General features: G+C 38.6%; 1 protein-coding gene across 1 annotated transcript; it reads left to right on the forward strand.

Moving 5' to 3' along the window:
- The first annotated feature begins 11,780 nt into the window (after positions 1-11,780).
- On the forward strand, positions 11,781-22,305 carry twist2. The gene is made up of 2 exons (XM_053627351.1): positions 11,781-13,386; positions 21,059-22,305. The coding sequence occupies exon 1, from the start codon at positions 12,829-12,831 to the stop codon at positions 13,345-13,347; it is 519 nt and encodes a 172-aa protein (XP_053483326.1). The 5' UTR covers positions 11,781-12,828; the 3' UTR covers positions 13,348-13,386; positions 21,059-22,305.
- The last annotated feature ends 314 nt before the right edge of the window (positions 22,306-22,619 follow it).

A 22,619-nucleotide genomic window follows, 5' to 3' on the forward strand; every position in this document is an offset into this window, starting at 1 on the left:
GCACATCTCAGTGGATGAATTTATTTCTCCATCTTTTCATCTGATTAAAAAAAAAATAGAAAAGCTGAGCATGTTTTTATTATTATCTCCCTTTATGAATCCAGTTAAATTTTTTTAAGGTTTAATGGTAAAATAATTAATGTACCCCTGCAGTAAATGTGCATTAGTACAGGTGCATATGTTTGTATTGGCCCAGAAAAATCAGTTCCACTATCCACATTGAATTCACAGCTGTCCCGTGCTAGCACATTGCCGTTCACTCACAAGACTGTGCTTGCTTTACCGATTTCCCTTTCACTAAAGGCTAACTCGGGGGACCTCCGACACCGCACTCAGTCCCCTAACAGAAAGCTGGAGCACAATGAGGGACAGGATTTGGTCTTTGGTTAACACACACACACACACACACATTTGTTCATAATATGATGAATGCTTATGCTTCCTAGTGTGCTTATAAAAATGAGAGCAGGTGAAAAAGCTCAGTCTCAGAATACACCTGGGTTGCAGGTGAGACGTGGGTTATGTCTTTTCTCTGTGCTGTCCTGTAAGTGGGATTTCTTAGTTGTTAATGGCCCTCGGTGGAAATAATTACGCAGGCGTATAGAAAGGTATGGGAAGTTCATTATGGTCACAGTCAAACTTAAAGCTTTAAACGAACTGAAACTTAACTTTAGAGTTCGTCTTTGGGTTTCTCCGTCCTCTTGTGGACTTGGACAGTCCAGTCTCATGAGCTTTGCTTTGTTCTAGCTTCACCTCTTGAATGAATATCATTCTTTTGACTGCATACACTCCTGCTGTTTTACACAGCCTCTGCGTCCATGCGCTTACAAAAGTTTGGACGGATTGCGGAGTCTCTCAGGCCTTGTCTTGAGAGATTGGTACTTAATTTATACGTTTGGCTGACTCCTTCCTCCAGGGCGATGTGCTTAACAGCACCTCGACTCCATCTCCGGGCGCAGCAGCAGGTGTGTGATGGCTCTTTCAGTCCCAGCCATTGATCAACCCAACATTATCCCTGCTGTGCTATTGCCATAACAGAGGCTTCAATTACACCACATACACAGTGTGCTTCTCCGCTTACATGTTGTGTGGCCCAGGAGGACGCTGTGTGTCAAGTGTTACACGCTGTCTGAATGATTTACATTTCTAGGTAGAGGTAGAGCTCTGCGTCCTCATTGGGGACTCGTTCTGCTGTATGGATCAGGGCGAAGATTCAGTTTTTATGTCACCTGGGTAGGTAAAAATGTATTTTTTCCATGTCCCCCATCCCCCTCCCCGCCAATTTGTGAGTGGCAGGACTTGCAGTAATTGGATGTAATTGATCCATGGTGCATGATTACTCGTCTCCCTCTAGTGGAATGCCATGATTTGTGTTTGTTCCAAGCTGCCAGGTGCTAAAGAAAGGTAGTATAGATCAAATGTTTCAAATGACCGATCAGAACACAACAATAGTGATGATACTACAACCGAGGTGTGAGCCATGCCTTGTAATTCTTAAAAAAAATTGAATTTTTTTTTTTTTTTTCTAAGAAAACATGCATTTAACCATTAAAAAGTCTTTAACCCATCTTAGGTAATAATATCAAATTTTCCCAAGATTCCTTTGCTGGAAAATGACCTTAAAAAATGTTTGATCTTAAATGAGAAACAGGGATGAAAGCAACAGGGTTTAGCATAGAAATAGCAAGTACACAAAATGTGTTGTGCGTTCAAAGTGATCTCATCAGTCAATATGGCAAGGTCATTAAAAGTAAAGAAAAACTCAACTAAGAGGTGGACTTGCTTTACTTCTTCGGGAAATATTCAGGAAATTTGGATGATCTGATTTCCTGGTGAACTTGTCGAATATTTTCCATAGCCTATAAAAGATCTTTCAAGCATGAATTGTTAAATAGATCTGCACAATAACATTTTTACAGTATCTAAATAACTTTATTTCAAGGTAAAGCGTAGTTATAGTTAGCTGGTACAGGCTAAAATGTGGTTTCAAGTGCTGTAGATTTGGGTTGTTTATCTGATATACTGTATATAACGGTGAAGGACACTATGTTTAAAACACCTTTTACTTTTAGTTTACATACATAATTCTAACTGTAACATATGTATGGCACATAAATGGCACCCTAGTTGTGCAATCACTCACACAGAAATGGATGGAGATATCTTTTTTCATACTTCATACATATATCTTCATCCTGCTAACTGTATCATTTTCCAGATTGTTTATCAGTTTGCGAGGTTTGGTTTATTTAGCAAAAGTCCAAGTGATCAGTCTGCTAATGAGGGCAACAACAGGAAGCTTTCTATATACAAAGAGGCAGGTGTGTTTACGGCGTCTCCTTCAGAACCAGCATGCTTTTATACTATATAAACAATTATATTCATCTGGATCCTTTGTCACAAATCAAACTACAGTGTTCATTTCAACAACTTATAGCCAAACAATACTGTCTGATCTCTGAAGAGATTCATTTGACTTGGAATGGATGTAGCTGGATGGTTTGAGCTTATTCAATGACGTCATAAGAAAAGGTACATATGGTACAAACACCACCTCTAACCCTAGCCTTTGTGTGAGTCACGCAAACTGTCACACAACTGTAAGTGTAAAACCAAATTGAACAGAATTATTGGATAAATATATCCATTTAAAAGTATATTCTGAATTTACATTATTTCTGTAAAGCTGTTTTATAACAATGTCCATTGCTAAAAATGCTATACAAATATTTATAATTTGAATTGAAATACAGATCAACTACAGCTTTATCTAGACAATATGTACATCATTTATCATCTATTATAAATAACCGAGTATGTTTAGAAGCATTACTTACAGCTACACTTTGGCTTTTTAGCTTCATTATATCAAGAAAGATTCAGGAAAAAGATGTATAATATGCTATAAAGATATAGATAATGGTATATAAAATTGTATATTATGCCACAGTGATAAATGATTATTCATACAGAACAGATTAATTGAAACCCACATGGACCAGATCTATCATGCATACATTGTATGTAAGGCAAGGGTTTTGAAGATTAATAGTGAGCAAAACAAAAACAAAGAAAAGGTCTGGTCTAATTGCTGAGAACATACTTTCCCCATTAGTGGTTAAGATTATTAGTTAGATAGTTTGTGCTTTTTTGCAGAAAACTGGCAAAATTGCAATTGCAAAAAATTGTTTTACGTGGTCTTTTGCAGTGATGTTTGTTGGTAAATGAGACCTTTTAGCTGTACTCATGTTCGACACACGTGAATTGAACAGGACTTTGGTTGAATGCACGTTGTGATGACGTCACATGGCGCACCTTGGTCCAAATCTGCTGTAATTTTGAAAAACTGCAAGCTCCTCCAAATTTTGCCGAGTTTCCTTAATTTTGCGCTAATTTCAGTGAACACAAAAAAATCGAGAATTCCTGGAAAGACTGATTAACATTGAAAAGTCTATACACATTACTCTGTTTAAATTATTTTAGAATTTATAATGAGAACATTTGTCCCTTTAGTGGACATCACAGATTTTGTTATACGTTTAGTCGCTGAGCAAGAAAAAAAAATCGTTCATATTTCTTCTTAAAATCCCTTCACTTTATTCTTAACTATTTCAAGAGATAACGCTAAATCAATTAGATTAGAACACAAAAGCGTCTCTGTATGAACAAGTGCAGGATTTTGTGTACTGTCTTACTTTTGCGTAAGGACTTCAGACTTGCACTTGACTGTAAATGTCCGTCTTGCGTTTACACCAATTATGGCCCTGTTATTCACTTTTGCCTGGCCAATCAGCAGGGTAAACAGGTTGTGTTTACCCAGGCTCAGTGGGGGAGTCCTGGCCACCTGGTCGCACTGTGCTGTGAGCCTGAGGCTAACCTTGGCACTAGGGTCACAAGTGTACGTCTCATTAAAATATACTGCTAAGAAAAGGGTGTGTGAGAGAAGAGGGAGCGGTGTGTACATTTACTGCAGTAATGAGCTGCAGACTCCAGTCAGTGCTTCAAAGCTTCTAATAACTAGAATTTCCCATTAAAAGTTTAATAGTGAATGAAATAATGGATGTTACGTGTTGACAGAAGGTAGAAAATGGCTCATGGTTGGAAAAAGCTGTGAGAATCACAGAGGAGGCTACTGACAGCCCTGATGTCATCACAAGCCATGTAGAATTAAAAAACATAAATATTACTAAAAAAATAATGGAAGATTTAAAAAAATGTAAAACACCCTAACCCTAAATATAATAACTGAATAATTTGTAAAAAAAAAAAAAAAAAAAAAAAACTTTAATAATAATCTGAAGAATAAAGTGAAATAACATACACTGTAGAAAATAAAGGTGCCAGAAAAGCTTCTTTAAAGTGATGTCATTTTGGTTCCGTTGATTTTCAGTCCATAATTATTTAATATTTTATTTGCTGTTTCCATGGAAAAACCAAAGAATCATTTTCAATCACTTTCAATCAATTTCCTCATAATATTTCTGACAAACCAGCAAAATACTTAAATATCCATCAGTCAAAATGTTCTTTAGATCTACAATCTAGCAAACCGCTCTAAAGTAGGGGTCATCACCTGGCAGATGCAGGGGAAGTATTTCAGCAAACTGAATCGAATACTGTACTCAACCACCATAGCTGAACATATGAAACTGTACAGTACATCATATGGGGGGGGGGGACAAAAAAAAAAAAACTGTAGGGTCAATCTAGCTTTCCAAGATGATCCAGCTCAGCTTCTGTATCAGTTTCTCGGTCATGATCGATCACATGCATTTGTATAAACGATTTACCTGAAGATGATTCTCCACTACAGCTTCAAAACATATGTCTCATCTGTTGAGAGACTGTTGCACATTAACATGAAAATGATTAGACGAAATGCTACTACAAAACAAAAATCCTTTGAAATTGTCTTTTCTTTTTTTTTTTTTTTTTTTTTTTTTTAAATAGGTATGAACTAATCACTAATGGTATGCATGAACAGGTAGCTGCTTTGTATGCAAGGAGTTTTATGTAACCGGACCTTTTCAACATTTTTAATATACCCCTGCTCTAAAGAATAATTTTCTGCCACATTGTTTGCAATTGTTGTAGACAAACTGTTTCTCAACTGTCAAGTAAACAAAAAATACTGATACGTGAAAGTTAAAATTATTCACCTGTATACAGTACAAGTCTAGAATCTGGAGTGAGAAAGGAAACGTGTGTTTATTCATTCATACAGTGCAAGTAACAGATGTGTCTAATATATTTCTGTCCAGATGGATCAGAAATAGGGCTTCCTTAAAGCCAACCAAATGGAACCTACCAAACACTGATCTATTATTGGTTTACAATAGTCTAGCATGCTTTAACCTGCACATATATGTGCAAATGAATGTAACTCTTAAGCTTGGTACAGAATCATTTCTCATGCTTCTTTAATCTTTTTCTCTTCTTCGGAGTAAAGAATTGCAGGCTTGGCCTGTCAGAGCCCAATCCAGAGAGTGTGTGATGGAAGCGTTCTGGCCCATTTGCTTCACCTCAGCTGAAATCAAAGCGAGCAGCGGCAGCAGTGTTCTGGGGCCCCTGGCACCCTGGAGAGAAGCCACGCAAAGCCTCCATGATCCAGCCCTGACAGCACACACAGCGGTTGAAGTCTGCATCATATTAAACAAACCTAAATGCTTCAAGCTGTTACACACTCCCTAATGCAACATTTATGAAGGACCCTTTAATGCGTTTTTAAACACACCTTGTCGTGGGGGTAAAAAAAATGTAAATTGTGGCATGTACAAATCAGAAAAGTCAATTTCCTTGTATATAGGTGTAGCTTATTGATTTATATTAAAAATTCTGATAAACGATGTGGGCATGTAGGCGCTGAACTGTTATAACCATAACATTAGAGATAAAATTAACATCTATTAAAGGGTTTAACAATCAACACTGCATAAAATGAAAGAAAAAAAAAAGTTATAGTATTTATAAGTTCATAACAGAATAAATATAAAGGCCATTAAGCCTTTTTATAGACAGTTTTACTAATTTCAGCCTAGAATTGTCTTATTCTATTCTGAATTTATTACTTCAAGCTGAAATAAGAAAATATAGCTTATATAAAATTATATAATATCTTAAAAATATTATACAATAGGCTTAATAACGATTGACTGTTTATATCTGCTACAATGCAAGTAACAACAGAATCCAACTTGTTTTGCAGACAACATTAAACATAACTTTAAATGGATAAAAAGTACAATGTGGCATTCTTTAATAGATAAAAAAAAATCTACGTGACAGGAAACTTTTGTGGTACAAGAAATAAAACACTTTGTGCTGTGCTATTATTGAAAAATAATCAACTTCAGGGTGGTAACAGTAACTCAGCTTCACATTGGGCTCCATCACACTGCCCAGCCACTGATTCATTTCCAATAACAGCATGCTTCCAAGTGTTTTATTCTTCATTCAAGTGTTACATAAATTACTTCTAGGGTCTGGTGTAATCTGAATACCTCACATAGGCATGTTAATGTTTCTGAGATACTAATAAAGCAAACAGAAGTTGGAATTCCTGTGAAACAGTTTGATTTTTACATTTACATTTATTCATTTAGCAGACGCTTTTATCCAAAGCGACTTACAAATGAGAAAATACAAGCAAAGCGATATATCAAGCGGAGAACAATACAAGTAGTGCTACCATACAAGATCTTTTAATTGAGTTCTAGAAGAAGCAAAGTGCGCAGAATAGAGGTGTGAGAGCCAGAGTATGTATTTTTTAATTATTTATTTATTTATTTATTCTTTTTAAAGATAATGTGTGGTTGGCATTTTAGGGGTTAGTTAGGTGTTCACAGAAGAGGTGGGTCTTTAGCTGTTTTTTGAAGATAGTGCCTGATTCTGCGGTCCGGATTGAGGTTGGAAGTTCATTCCACCACTGAGGGACAGTTAGTGGGAAGGTTCTGGAAAGGGACCTTGAGCCACAGAGCAGGTACTACTAAGCATCGGTCGTTAATTGATTGTAGACTGCGATTTTTTACATTTAGAATCCATTTTCATCCTTTACAAATAATTCTTCCTTTCCCATAAACAGTCCTTCCAAGATTTAGCAATTTTGCGATTGCAGAAATGAACGCAAAATCAAGCAAACTCAGCAATATTCAGAGGAGCTTGCAATTTTTTTTAAAATTACTGCAGATTTGGGCCAAGACGTGTTATGTGATTTTGATTAAAAATTTGATTAAAAATCCTGTACGGATCGCATAGAGTGAACAGTACACTCTCTCTTTGGTGCTGCTAAAGCAATTTCTTTGCGTAAAGATGACTTACGATGAACTAAGTGTTACTGTCGGCGGGCCCTTGTCCTGATTGTTGCATCAAAAGGTGCGAATGAAGAGCTTGTGTATCCAAACAGCAGTGTTTGTTGGAAGACGTTTACACTCCTAGTTCACCCAAGTGTGTTACATTCACACCACCTTTACAGCCTGTGCAGCAAAGCACACACTGACACTACGCTACTTGCTTGAAAGGAACAAAAATGGATGGCAGCCTAGAGCCAGGACACTATGCTGAAAGGTTCTGTATGTTTTGGCACTACAGGATTAAACAGGTGAGTGTGACGCTGTGCACAGTAGCAGCAGCAGCACAAGTTGATGGCAGTAACACTAATAGCATCTGAGGTAATAGCGATGAAAAACAGCTGCTCCCAGTTTTCCTGCATCATCTGTTCATCTTGGTGTAAAGAACATATTGCATGCATGAGCTCACAAAACCAGTCTGTGCACCTAATCAACAAATGTAAGATGCACAAACACGCAGAGCCCATCTGCCTTCACTTACAGTAGGATCAGCCCAGTTCATTTCAGGCAAGGCCTTATACGTTGAGCCATAGGATACATCTGGACTGTAAAACCACTGATCACGTCCTACAAATCATCTCCTTTATGGATCACACCTACTCTTCCTTCTTCATACAGCATTCATAAGCAAGATCATCCACCAACCTACACAGTACCCACCTTTGTCCTACTAGATTGTTCGAGGAAACATCGATTGGAGGTGCCAGCGCTGCAAAAAGTCACTGGTTTTCTCCTGTTTCCTTTCTATTTATTGCAGCCTGAAAGCAGCCGCCGCAGCCCTCTGCCAAAGCATATGACAGACCTCTACAGAAAGGATTTCAGCTTATTAAAGAGTTCCAGGCCATGTGGAGCTGATTTAGAGGTGTCAGGGAGATGTAAACACGTCATCTTAGCAGAGTGAAATATGGCATTACACATCTTTGATCTGATGCGGGTCATCTCTAGGGCCTGCCCGTCAGTTCAGGAGAATAAGAAGAGTACCTATGAAGATCAGTGAGGAAATATGTATGGTATTATACCGACCGTCACAAGCTCATGTTCCAAAGGAGCTGCAGCATCCATATGGAGTCTCTCTGAAGCTGTTGGGGTGATGGAGGAATGCAGGGTGAAGGAAACAGTTCTCTCATCTTCTTACCAAGACTGAATGGACAGATGACGTTTAAATTATGTCTGGGATGTGGTACCTTCAAAAGGCAGGAATCATTTAAATGCAATTCATGATTAGAGTCAATTTTACATGACGTACATTTGTATGCATGTACAGATAAAAAGGTACCTAGCGCTGGAATTGTAGTGCAGGACACTGTGTTGGATGTTCATTGTTGCATTCAGTGCTAGTGTATGCACAAATCTCTGATAGGGAATTTTTTTTTTTTTTTTCCCCAAAAACATTCACAAGGCATCTGGTTGAGACCAGAGGTGCACCAGGACTGGGATCCCACAGGACGTTAACTAAATTGCAAGCAGGTGATTTTTACTTTCAGACATGAAGCTTGTGGAACAAAGACAGACCGTGTCGAGATGAACGTGCGACATTGGAAATTGTACAGTATTTACAGCATCCTTAGTAACTGTCTGGTCAGGGTAATTGGGCTAATAGTTAAATTAGGCTAATAGTTTGGGAAATAGAACCAGCTAAATTTGTTAGAAAATATCATGGGCAGGTGCAAACAAATATATTAACTGTTCAAGCTGGATAAAATAAAGAGTCCTGTGTGACAGTGATGAGTTCATATTTAATCAAAACAAAACAAAAAAACTTCTAGGCTACACCCACTTTCCGGTTTAAATCTGAATACAGATACAGCTATTTGGAGCACTAAACAGATACAGATATTGTCACTGCATTACTCCCCTGGTCTCTAGAGAGCTAGGTATATTCTCATCTGTCATGCTTTTACTTGTTGATGTTAAGGTCAATACTACAAATTAGTCTTTGTGGACCATCATTCATCGTTTGTTTTGTAAAAGGTGTTTTGTTGCATCATTTGGAATTTTACTTCTATTGTATTTATTTGATATCTTTCTTCCCTTTCTAAAACCATCTTGCACTTGTTTCAGGTCTACTGGTGAAAACCCAGTCTTGTTGAACTTGTATCGGCCCATTTAACTGCTTTTTTTTACCCCAGAAAACACTGGCTAGGATTTTAAAGGGCGGCTCTTGGGTCAGAAACCATAAATTCTAAAGATTAAGGTCTATGAATGATCTCCATCGTGTGCCAGTCTGCCAGCAGTGTAACTGCTGCTTAGAATATAAGCATGGAATAATCCAGGTCTAATAGGCAGTTTTGTAAAGTATTTTGAGATGATTTCTCTTACATAGTTCAAGACTACTTCGGAAATTATGCTGCCAGTAGTGATTATCAAAAAACCTTTTTTTTCTTCTTAAATTGAAGACTGGACCAGGCTTAAGGTGTGGCAACGAAATACATTCCTGAACAACTTGCAATTCGTATCATTCTACAGCTCTGCTACATGGTCAACTACCCAGACTTCCCAGAAATCGTATCAAACAAAACAGGCTACTGATTTTCCCAAAAGCATCATACAAGTTCATGCAGAACAACAGTAGATCAAGCGTGTCTTTCAGGAGGTTTTCTTGTGGTGAAAATGACCTTAGTGTTCTGATATATTTAAAGTTTAGATCCTGGAATATATTGCAGAATATATCACTGTACTCTCTGTGACCATTTCAGGGACCTCAATCCCCATGTGCATTACATGTGCAAACGTGAATGAAATATCAAAAGAAGATGCATTTCACAATTTAAAACCTAACAAATCTGACCACGCTTCACCAGTATATAAAACATCCAACAGCCTCTTCTAAAGCACTGGACGCTGGTAAAAGAAATCTGACATGCATCATTATTGTCTTGTACAAGGAGACAGTCCAGACTGCGCATTGAAGCGGCAGAACTTGTGAGGCTTTGCCAAAAGTTCAGCACAACAGGCCGCCTTGGACATGTGGTTGGGGTATTGTGAAAGACTGGACATTTTTTTTTCCCTGGAAAACAACAGGCAGAAGATTTTCATCATGGTTGAAAGAATAGATTCGGAGGAACACATCAGAAGGTGCACCTTGACTGTAAGCCTATTTCTTCTTCTTTTTTTTTTTGTCTAACATGAACCCAAACTAGTACATAAGTGAATTTGGAGGATTTTAAAAAATATATATTTTTTTACTTTTAATAAAATAAAAACAAATAAATCAAACACATGGGCTATCGCACAGTTAGGAGGGTTTTGATTTGTTTCTCAAATGAGGAAATATAGGACAGGACATGTGCAATGAGACAAACAAACTGGGATTAGTTTATTAACTGCTGCTTAACTAGCTAATGATTTTGGTTTTTGAAGAGGAATAGTATCAAAAGAAAAGAAAAAAAAGACTTAACAAATGAACAAACCGGTTAGTGTAAATATAATAGACTGGTCAGAAAAAGCTTCTGCCCTTAATGTTTCCCTTCTACTACTACTACTACTACTACTTCTACTTAAGACAAAACAGATTTTTGTTGTTCTGTACGCTATTCTAAGATTTATTGCAACGTGTTGTAAGATTTGATCAATGTCCTAAATGTTCTGCGCTGTGCTGTTTTCAGACATCAGTAAAAAAAAAAAAAAAAAAAAAAATCCTTAAAACAGTGTAGTGAATATAGTGTTTCAGACACACCTGTTATTTTTTTCCTTTCTTCTTTTTTATAAATTATTTTAATTGACTGTTAATTGACTGTGGGAGAATTCGTTAAAAGCATCATATGGTTGTGTGATTTTAATTATAATAAACCACAAAAGACGCATTACTCACTTGGATGAAAAGACGCCTGAAGGCCACGGTCAGGAACTGTGAAAAGCGGATAACGCGAACGATAAAGCCACGTGCGACGCGCAAGGTGTTAAACACCTGACGTCATATATGAGCGACTTCAGCGCGCAGCAAGAAAAACGAAAACGAGAGTCAATCAGTTTAACTAACAGAGAATGTCACTAATGGCCATGTTGAAAGTCTATTCGTTGTAGTTTTTAAACATCGGCATTAAATAACAACAACAACAACAACAACAACAACAATAATAATAATAATAATAATAATAATGTGTATTAATTCAATTACGCCTAAATTATTAAACACCCAAAAGCGTGTATTGCCGCACTGATGATGATGATGACGATGACAATAATAATAATAATAATAATAATAATAATAATAATAATGTGTAGCCTATAAGTCAATTAGGCCTAAATTATTAAACACCCTAAAGCATGCATTGCCGCACTGATGATGATGACGATGATGACTATAATAATAATAATAATAATAATAATAATAATAATAATAATAATAATAATAGTAATAATATGTATTAATTCAATTAGGCCTAAATTATTAAACACCCCAAAAGCGTGTATTGCCGCACTTATAATGATGATGATGACGAGGACGATAAGAAGAAGAAGAAGAAGAAGAAGAAGAAGAAGAATGTTGTAACAATTTCAAGATGCATTAATACTGAAATATTAGTGTGAAGACGGGACCATCGGGTATATATATCGGGTGAGGCAGGGCATTTTATTTATTTATTTATTTATTTATTTATTTATATTACCGATAATTGCTATAAATTATTGTATACTATGGACACAACAGTATTTTGCTTGTATTTTCTCATTTGTAAGTCGCTTTGGATAAAAGCGTCAGCTAAATGAATAAATATAAATGTAAATATAAATTTGACATGTAGCCAATGATTTAATTGATCGGAGGTAGCTACAGTGTTTCTGTGGTTGGTGGCGGGTTTTGTTTTTTGTTTTTTTGTAAAGAACTGTTATCCTGATGATAGATGATAGTTAGTACTACTACTACTACTACTACTACTACTACTACTAATAATAATAATAATACTCAGATGCATAATAATAATAATAAGAAATCAGTTATTATTATTATTATGATTATGATGATTATGATTATGAAGAAGAATTGTTGTTGTTGTTTTGAATTGATGGATTGTCGGCTGTGCTTAACTTATATCGATTAGAAGCTATTTAGAAAATATTTATCTTCCTAAAGTCAGGCTGCTCGTCTGACGTCTCTGCAAAGACAGTGTAACTTAAAACTGATCCCTCCTGTGTATTTGTCAGCCAATCGGACGCGATGAGACCTCCCCCTCCATCTATTTAGCATCAGAGACTGGGATAAAGTTTCCAAAAAACATTAGGCAAAAACTTCCTACGGGACGAAAAGTGGGCCAAAGCTTTAGTGCACGTCAGAGCGAGAATACAGCACACACAGACACACACACACACACACACACACACACCTTTACACACACACACACACACACACACACTGGACCATCCAAACTCCTGAAACGTTTTTTCTGTCTGTTGTCATCCCGCACGGATTTACTTTCTCACCACGGATTCGAAGGCGGAGAGCGCGTTTCCCCCCGTGCCCTTACATTTCTTTAAACGAGAAATGGAAGAGAGCTCGAGTTCACCCGTGTCTCCGGTGGACAGTCTCGGGACCAGCGAGGAGGAGCTGGACCGCCAGCAGCAGCAGCAGCAGCACCAGCACAGGCGCTTCGCCCGGAAGAGGAGACCGAGTAAAAAGTCGAGTGAGGAGGACAGCTCTGGCGGAAGTCCCGGCTCGGCTAAACGGAGCAAGAAGGCGAGTCCGAGCCGAGCGCAGTCCTACGAGGAGCTGCAGAATCAGCGCGTGCTGGCCAACGTGCGCGAGCGCCAGAGGACTCAGTCTCTGAACGAAGCGTTCGCGTCTCTGCGCAAGATCATCCCGACCCTGCCCTCCGACAAGCTGAGCAAGATCCAGACGCTCAAGCTGGCATCCCGCTACATCGACTTCCTCTATCAGGTGCTGCAGAGCGACGAGATGGACAGCAAGATGTCCAGCTGCAGCTACGTCGCGCACGAGAGACTCAGTTACGCCTTCTCGGTGTGGAGGATGGAGGGAGCCTGGTCCATGTCCGCCTCGCACTAGCGACCTCCAGCACAGCTGGACACCAATCATGCCACCTGGGTATGTAGCGACATGAACAATCCACCACACACACACACACACACACACACACACACACACACACACACACACACACACACACACACAATGTAGTTACTTTTTCCTCCAAGGTTTTTTGTCAAAGGTAATCCTGCTATTGTAGTGGATTTGTAGTGCATGACATGTTTTAAGGGCGAATAAAATAAAATTGCTACCTTAAAAATTCAAGTGAAATGAAATGTAAATAATTAAAAGGTTATGATGTTTCCTAAAAAATACTGGTGAATTTAAATTAAGTCAAATAATATTTACATGGTGTAAATGGGTTTGCTCTGCTATTCTGCACGGTATAATAATAATAATAATAATAATAATAATAATAATAATAATAATAATAGCCTAATAATAATAATAATAATAAGAGCTGTGAGGTTTTCATTATTATAATTCATTATAAGTGGGCTTCAGAAAGGCTATTAATTTGTGTGTTATCAGTGGTAAAGCCAAATCCACTACTGACATGAATGTCTCATTAACTCTTTATAAAGCCTTTGATAAATCTAAACTTTGACATCATTATATCGCTTAGTTTTTCTTTCTCTTATAGTTTATTTTTCAGAAGAGTTTAACAAACGGATAAGGCTAATGAAATCATTTAAGCTGGTGGAATAGTTTATTAGTCTTCAGAAAATGTGAGCTTGATGAGGGAGAGAGGCATCGCAGGAATGCTTCAGCAATTTCGGTAAGGTCTATGGAACATTTTCCATCTTGAAGCATATAACATCGTCTTGCGAAATAAATCCTTTCTGTAAAAAAAAAAAAGACAGTTCTCCAACAACCGCATCTCCTTAGTATAAAACTACATTAAAGATCTATAGAGTGAGAACAACTGCAAGTGCACTTTAAAGTGAAAAATAAATGCAGTTAAATACAGAGTTATCCATTTAAATATCTAAAAGAATTTATTCTAATAGAATAGTCTAATTTATTTGTGGGGAAATCAGATTTAGATATAATCAGTCCAGGGGGAAAACGCTATATTGAAGTTTAGGTGTGAAAGTTACTAGACATCATAAATAAATAATAAATATCAGAATCTTTTCTGAACTGAAATAAACACTGCAGAATGTTCAGACTGGAAATCCGAGGATATTGTCTAAGATATATACATTTGAAGAAAATGATAACACCATGAATATTGGGGAGGGAGGTGTTGAAAGACAGTGAATATAGATGATTAGTAAGCAAGATATCTAATTAGATTTTATAGTCTCAATAAATCATTTAATAGTTTTATTAATCGCGCTTATGAGAAACTGCGGCATTTGGTCAAAAAAAGTTTTAAAAAAAAAAGTTGACCCTAGAATGTTCTCTGGGACGTTACTTTTGTAATAACAATAACATGTCAGATTGTTATATTTTAATAGTTTCCTGGTGTTACTCTTTAAAGATAACCAAACGCCAGAACACAAACGTTAACCCCAGTCATGACAGTGATGATGCATACACAATGTACTGAGTGAGTGTTTTAGTGTGTTGTAGTGTAAATGAGTGTGTTGTAGTGTGAGCGAGTGTGTTGTAGTGTGAGTGAGTGTGTTGTAGTGTGTTGGGGTGTAAGCGAGTGTGTTGTAGTGTGAGTGAGTGTGTTGTAGTGTGAGGTAGTGTGTTGTGTAAGCGAGTGTGTTGTAGTGTGTTGGAGTGTAAGCGAGTGTGTTGTAGTGTGAGCGAGTGTGTTGTAGTGCGACTGAATGTGTTGTAGTGTGTTGTGGTGTAAGCGAGTGTGTTGTAGTGTGAGTGAGTGTGTTGTGTAAGCGAGTGTGTTGTAGTGTGAGTGAGTGTAAGCGAGTGTGTTGTAGTGTAAATGAGTGTGTTGTAGTGTGAGTGAGTGTGTTGTAGTGTGAGTGAGTGTGTTGCAGTGTGAGTGAGTGTGTTGTAGTGTGAGTGAGTGTGCTGTAGTGTGTTGTAGTGTGAGTGAGTGTGTTGTGTAAGCGAGTGTGTTGTAGTGTGAGTGTGTTGTAGTGTGAGTGTGTTGTGTAAGCGAGTGTGTTGTAGTGTGTTGGAGTGTAAGCGAGTGTGTTGTAGTGTGAGTGAGTGTGTTGTAGTGTAAGCGAGTGTGTTGTGTAAGTGAATGTGTTGTAGTGTAAGCGAGTGTGTTATGTAAGTGAATGTGTTGTAGTATAAGTGAGTGTGTTATAGTGTAAGTGAATGTGTTGTAGTGTGAGTGAGTGTGTTGTAGTGTGAGTGAGTGTGTTGTGTAAGTGAGTGTGTTCTAGTGTAAGTGAGTGTGAGTGAGTGTGTTGTAGTGTGACTGAGTGTATTGTAGTGTAAGTGAGTGTGTTGTAGTGTGATTGAATGTGGTGTAGTGTGAGTGTGCTTTAGTGTGAGTGAGTGTGTTGTAGTGTGTTGTAGTGTGAGTGAGTGTGCTTTAGTGTGAGTGAGTGTGTTGTAGTGTGAGTGAGTGTGTTATAGTGTGTTGTAGTGTAAGTGAGTGTGTTGTAGTGTGAGTGAGTGTGTTGTAGTGTGAGTGAGTGTGCTGTAGTGTGTTGTAGTGTGAGTGAGTGTGCTGTAGTGTGTTGTAGTGTGAGTGAGTGTGCTGTAGTGTGTTGTAGTGTGAGTGAGTGTGTTGTAGTGTGAGTGAGTGTGCTGTAGTGTGTTGTAGTGTGAGTGAGTGTGCTGTAGTGTAAGTGAGTGTGTTGTAGTGTGAGTGAGTGTGTTGTAGTGTGAGTGAGTGTGTTGTAGTGTGTGAGTGTATTGTAGTGTGTGAATGTATTGTAGTGTGAGTGAGTGTGTTGTAGTGTAAGTGAGTGTCCTGTAGTGTGAGTGTGTTGTAGTGTGAGTGAGTGTGTTGTAGTGTGTGTGAGTGTGTTGTAGTGTGAGTGAGTGTGTTGTGTAAGCGAGTGTGTTGTAGTGTGTTGGAGTGTAAGCGAGTGTGTTGTAGTGTGAGTGAGTGTGTTGTAGTGTGAGTGAGTGTGCTGTAGTGTAAGTGAGTGTGTTGTAGTGTGAGTGAGTGTGTTGTAGTGTGAGTGAGTGTGTTGTAGTGTGTGAGTGTATTGTAGTGTGTGAATGTATTGTAGTGTGAGTGAGTGTGTTGTAGTGTAAGTGAGTGTCCTGTAGTGTGAGTGTGTTGTAGTGTGAGTGAGTGTGTTGTAGTGTGTGTGAGTGTGTTGTAGTGTGAGTGAGTGTGTTGTGTAAGCGAGTGTGTTGTAGTGTGTTGGAGTGTAAGCGAGTGTGTTGTAGTGTGAGTGAGTGTGTTGTAGTGTTTTGTAGTGTGAGTGAGTGTGCTGTAGTGTAAGTGAGTGTGTTGTGTGAGTAAGTGTCTTGTAGTGTGAGTGAGTGTGTTGTAGTGTGCTGCAGTGTGAGTGAGTGTGTTGTAGTATGTTGTGGTGTAATTGAATGTGTTGTAGTGTGAGTGAGTGTGTTGTGGTATAAGTGAATGTGTTGTAGTATAAGTGAATGTGTTGTAGTGTGAGTGAGTGTGTTGTGGTCTAAGTGAATGTGTTGTAGTGTAAGTGAGTGTGTTGTGGTATAAGTGAGTGTGTTGTAGTGTGAGTGAGTGTGTTGTAGTGTGTTGTGGTGTAAATGAGTGTGCTGGAGTGTGAGTGAGTGCGTTGTATTGTAAGTGAGTGTTGTAGTGTGTTGTGTAAGTGAGTGTGTTGTAGTGTGAGTGTGTCGTAGTGTGAGTGTGTTGTAGTGGGAATGAGTGTGTTGTAGTGTGAGTGAGTGTGTTGTAGTGTGCTGTAGTGTGAGTGAGTGTGTTGTAGCGTAAGTGAGTGCATTATAGTGTGAGTGTGTTATAGTGTAAGTGAGTGTGTTGTAGCGTGAGCGAGTGTGTTGTAGCGTAAGTGAGTGTATTGTAGTGTGAGTGAGTGTGTTGTAGTGTGAGTGAGTCTGTTGTAGTGTGTTGTAGTGTAAGTGAGTGTGTTGTAGTGTGAGTGAGTGTGTTGTAGTGTAAGTGAGTGTGTTGTAGTGTGAGTGAGTGTGCTGTAGTGTGAGTGAGTGTATTGTAGTGTGTGAGTGTGTTATAGTGTGTTGTAGTGTGAGTGAGTGTGCTGTAGTGTAAGTGAGTGTGCTGTAGTATGAGTGAGTGTGTTGTAGTATGTTGTGGTGTAAGTGAGTGTGTTGTAGTGTGAGTGAGTGTGTTGTAGTGGGTTGTAGTGTGAGTGTGCTGTAGTGTAATGAGTGTGTTGTAGTGTGAGTGAGTGTGCTGTAGTGTCAGTGAGTGTGTTGTAGTGTGAATAAGTGTGCTGTAGTGTGTTGTAGTGTAAGTGAGTGTGAGTGAGTGTGTTGTAGTGTAAGTGAGTGTGTTGTAGTGTAAGTGATTGTGCTGTAGTGTAAGTGAATGTGTTGTAGTGTAAGCGAGTGTGCTGTAGTGTAAGTGAGTGTGAGTGAATGTGTTGTAGTGTGAATGAGTGTGTTGTAGTGTAAGTGAGTTTGTTGTAGTGTAAGTGAGTGTATTATAGTGTGAGTGTGTTGTAGTGTGTTGTCTAAGTGAGTGTGCTGTAGTGTAAGTGAGTGTGTTGTAGTGTAAGTGAGTATGTTGTAGCGTGTTGTAGTGTAACTGAGTGTGCTGTAGTCTGAGTGTGTTGTAGTGTGAGTGAGTGTGAGTGAGTGTGTTGTAGTGTAAGTGATTGTGCTGTAGTGTGAGTGAGTGTGAGTGAGTGTGCTGTAGTGTAAGTGAGTGTGAGTGAGTGTGTTGTGTAAGCGAGTGTGTTGTAGTGTGAGTGTGTTGTAGTGTGAGTGAGTGTGCTGTAGTGTAAGTGAGTGTGAGTGAGTGTGTTGTAGTGTGAGTGAGTGTGCTGTAGTGTAAGTGAGTGTGAGTGAGTGTGTTGTGTAAGCGAGTGTGTTGTAGCGTGAGCGAGTGTGTTGGAGTGTGTGTGAGTGTATTGTAGTGTAAGTGATTGTGTTGTAGTGTAAATGAGTGTGTTGTAGTGTAACTGAGTGTGCTGTAGTCTAAGTGAGTGTCCTGTAGTGTGAGTGAGTGTGAGTGAGTGTGTTGTGTAAGCAAGTGTGTTGTAGTGTAAGTGATTGTGCTGTAGTGTAAGTGAGTGTGTTGTAGTGTGAGTGAGTGTGAGTGAGTGTGTTGTAGTGTAAGCGAGTGTGTTGTAGTGTGACTGAATGTGTTGTAGTGTGAGTGAGTGTGAGTGAGTGTGTTGTAGTGTGTTGTAGTGTGAAATGATTGTGTTGTAGTGTGAATGAGTATGTTGTAGTGTAACTGAGTGTGCTGTAGTGTAAGTGAGTGTGTTGTAGTGTGAGTGAGTGTGAGTGAGTGTGCTGTAGTGTAAGTGAGTGTGAGTGAGTGTGTTGTGTAAGCGAGTGTGTTGTAGTGTAAGTGATTGTGCTGTAGTGTGAGTGAGTGTGAGTGAGTGTGTTGTAGTGTAAGTGAGTGTGAGTGAGTGTGTTGTAGTGTAAGTGAGTGTGAGTGAGTGTGAGTGAGTGTGCTGTAGTGTGACTGAATGTGTTGTAGTGTGAGTGAGTGTGAGTGAGTGTGTTGTAGTGTGAGTGATTGTGTTGTAGTGTGAATGAGTGTGTTGTAGTGTAAGTGAGTGTGTTGTAGTGTGAGTGAGTGTGCTGTAGTGTGAGTGAGTGTGTTGTAGTGTGAGTGAGTGTGTTGTAGTGTGAATGAGTGTGTTGTAGTGTAAGTGAGTGTGTTGTAGTGTGAGTGAGTGTGTTGTAGTGTAAGTGAGTATGTTGTAGTGTGACTGAATGTGTTGTAGTGTGAGTGAGTGTGTTGTAGTGTGTTGTAGTGTGAGTGAGTGTGTTGTAGTGTGTTGTAGTGTGAGTGAGTGTGTTGTAGTGTGAGTGAGTGTGTTGTAGTGTGAGTGAGTGTGTTGTAGTGTGTTGTAGTGTGAGTGAGTGTGTTGTAGTGTGAGTGAGTGTGTTGTAGTGTAAGTTAGTGTGTTGTAGTGTACGTGAGTGTGTTGTAGTGTACGTGAGTGTGTTGTAGTGTAAGTGAGTTTGTTGTAGTGTGTGTGAGTGTGTTGTAGTGTACGTGAGTGTGCCGTGACTGTGCTGTAGTGTAAGTGAGTGTGTTGCAGTGTGTTGTAGTGTGAGTGAGTGTGTTGTAGTGTGTGTGAGTGTGTTGTAGTGTAAGTGAATGTGTTGCATTTACGTGAGTGTGCTGTGAGTGTGCTGTAGTGTAAGTGAGTGTGTTGTAGTGTGAGTGAGTGTGTTGTAGTGTGAGTGAGTGTGTTGTAGTGTGAATGAGTGTGTTGTAGTGTAGTGTGAGTGAGTGTGTTGTAGTGTGAGTGAGTGTATTATAGTGTGAGTGAGTGTGCTATAGTGTGAGTGAGTGTGTTGTAGTGTGAGTGAGTGTGTTGTAGTGTGAGTGAGTGTGTTGTAGTGTGAGTGAGTGTGTTGTAGTGTGTGAGTGTATTGTAGTGTGAGTGAGTGTATTGTAGTGTGAGTGAGTGTGTTGTAGTGTGAGTGAGTGTGTTATAGTGTGAGTGAGTGTATTGTAGTGTGAGTGAGTGTGTTGTAGTGTGTGAGTGTATTGTAGTGTGAGTGAGTGTGTTGTAGTGTGAGTGAGTGTGTTGTAGTGTAAGTGAGGGTGTTGTAGTGTGAGTGAGTGTGTTGTAGTGTGAGTGAGTGTGTTGTAGTGTGAGTGAGTGTATTGTAGTGTGAGTGAGTGTGTTGTAGTGTGTGAGTGTATTGTAGTGTGAGTGAGTGTGTTGTAGTGTGTGAGTGTATTGTAGTGTGAGTGAGTGTGTTGTAGTGTGAGTGAGGGTGTTGTAGTGTAAGTGAGGGTGTTGTAGTGTGAGTGAGTGTGTTGTAGTGTGAGTGAGTGTATTGTAGTGTGAGTGAGTGTGTTGTAGTGTGTGAGTGTATTGTAGTGTGAGTGAGTGTGTTGTAGTGTGTGAGTGTATTGTAGTGTGAGTGAGTGTGTTGTAGTGTGAGTGAGGGTGTTGTAGTGTAAGTGAGGGTGTTGTAGTGTGAGTGAGGGTGTTGTAGTGTGAGTGAGTGTGTTGTAGTGTGAGTGAGTGTGTTGTAGTGTGTGAGTGTATTGTAGTGTAAGTGAGTGTATTGTAGTGTGAGTGAGTGTATTGTAGTGTGATTGAGTGTGTTGTAGTGTGAGTGAGTGTGTTGTAGTGTGAGGGTGTTGTAGTGTGAGTGAGTGTGTTGTAGTGTGAGTGAGTGTGTTGTAGTGTGAGTGTGTTGTAGTGTGAGTGTGTTGTAGTGTGAGTGAGTGTGTTGTAGTGTGTGAGTGTATTGTAGTGTGAGTGAGTGTGTTGTAGTGTGATTGAGTGTGTTGTAGTGTTTGTGCTTTACACCACTGTGACATCGGAAGAGCGGGCAGGTGTAGAGGCTTTCCAAACCAAAATGACTATATTAAAGCACGCTTTTATTTTGCAGTGATGTCATGCCACAGCAGGGTCTGGGCAGCGTGCTTAAAGTGTAAAAGGCGTTTTCCTGAAGGCCATGTGCTCCCACTTACAACCAAATCACTTACTCATTAATGACTTCCCATGCCAATATAGCCTACTGTATGGCTGTAATGCGTACTGTAAGAAAACACTACAAGACTTTCCACTTGATAATACGTAACATTTGGTTTCAATGATACTTTTTTTAATTGTACAATTTAAAGGTATGTTGTTAAATTATCATGATCTTTTTTGACATTTTTTGTAGATCAGTACGCTATTAACGCCATTTTCATGATTCGTGTCCCCTTCTTCTTCTCCTCCTCCTCTAGACTGTTTACTTCCACTAGTTCTGAAGACACCAAAGGATTTATCGAAGAACCCGTGAAGCTTCATGTCATGATGAAAGACACAACCTGAGCTGCCTAATGTGCCTAATATGCACTCATAGTGCTGTTGAAGCCCAGAGTCCTAACTTCACATCTTAGCCCTAAATGTCCTCATGGTGTTAGTAAAGGAAAGCCATCTTCTATCTTTAATGAAACTATATTTCCCCCTTGAAATAGAAGAGTTTATATATATATATATATATAGATGTATATGATTTTTTTTGTAAAGTATTGTACATAATGCTACCTGTGAGTTTGATCAACTTTTAAGGGGACCAATATGATTTAGAGCAATAGTTTTCTGCATGGATTACTGCCTTTTTTTTTTTTTTTTACATTCAAAACAAACAAACCAAAAAATGTTGTTCTATGCAAGACTTTCAATTTCCATGCATTGAATTGTGCTTATTTATTAAAACATATTTTTTGAACAAGTAGGCTGATCTGTGGATTATGTATCGTGGAATATACATATTGCTTGATCGATGAGTATTATTATTATTATTATTATTATTATTATTATTATTATTATTATTATTATTATTATTTTGCTGTCCATGTTAAAGGAAACATATTCAGTTCTTACAATTAATAACAAAATGGCGGACAGTGATCACGAAGTCCTGATCTCTGTTTTGAAATGAAAGCTGTTCACTGGGAGAGAAATACGAGCCAGTGTTAAAGCTTTTATCCGCCTAGTATAATAGCGTCATATCATTTCAACTGCTGGAGCTGAAGACCAAATTTCTTTGTTACCGACCGAAACGAGCCGATTGAAAGAGCAGATTTATTCTCCTTCAGCCCTGTATAAATGGAAAGCTGCCACACATGCACAGCGTGAAATTGTTTACAGCTCATTTTGCTCAGATATAGATCAGCAGAATAAAAGAGAGCGATGTGCCATGCGCTGACTGTAGCTGATAAAAGTCTACATAAATGTTGTGTGTAGTGCAGAACTAATGATCAACCACAGCGAGGAGATCTCTATCTTCTCCTCAATCTACAATACTGATTATCTTACTCTCCTTTTCCTCGTCACTGCGGTAATACCATCAAGGGGATGTTTTGTACCTTTTTACCGAGAACATCTTTAAAAAAAATAATTTCAGGTGCAACCAGTAATGTACCATAAATTATTGGTTAGATATCTTTTAGAGCAAAGTCCTTAGTTAAAGAAACAATCAGAGGAAGTTTAATGAAGGCCAGCCATTTCCCCGAGACAAAAGAACATTTACAGACTAATCAGATGCTCATGAACTTTTTCTTTCTTTGAATATAGTAATGTGTTTTTAATTTAATTAAGGAAACTATTATTAAATAATGTAATTAATTTCATGGAATTAATTTCATTTAATTTTACTTAAGGAAAGACTACTAGATTACATGAATATGTTTATTGCAACACGCTTATTAAAGATACACTTCCTGTATAAAACATATGCATTCAAATGGTACAAAAGACCTGAAGGTACCACCCCAGTCACAAGTAAATACAGATTAATAC

The sequence above is a fragment of the Ictalurus furcatus genome, chromosome 6 (genome assembly GCF_023375685.1).
Source record: "Ictalurus furcatus strain D&B chromosome 6, Billie_1.0, whole genome shotgun sequence".
In the NCBI taxonomy this organism is placed as follows: Eukaryota; Metazoa; Chordata; class Actinopteri; order Siluriformes; family Ictaluridae; genus Ictalurus; species Ictalurus furcatus.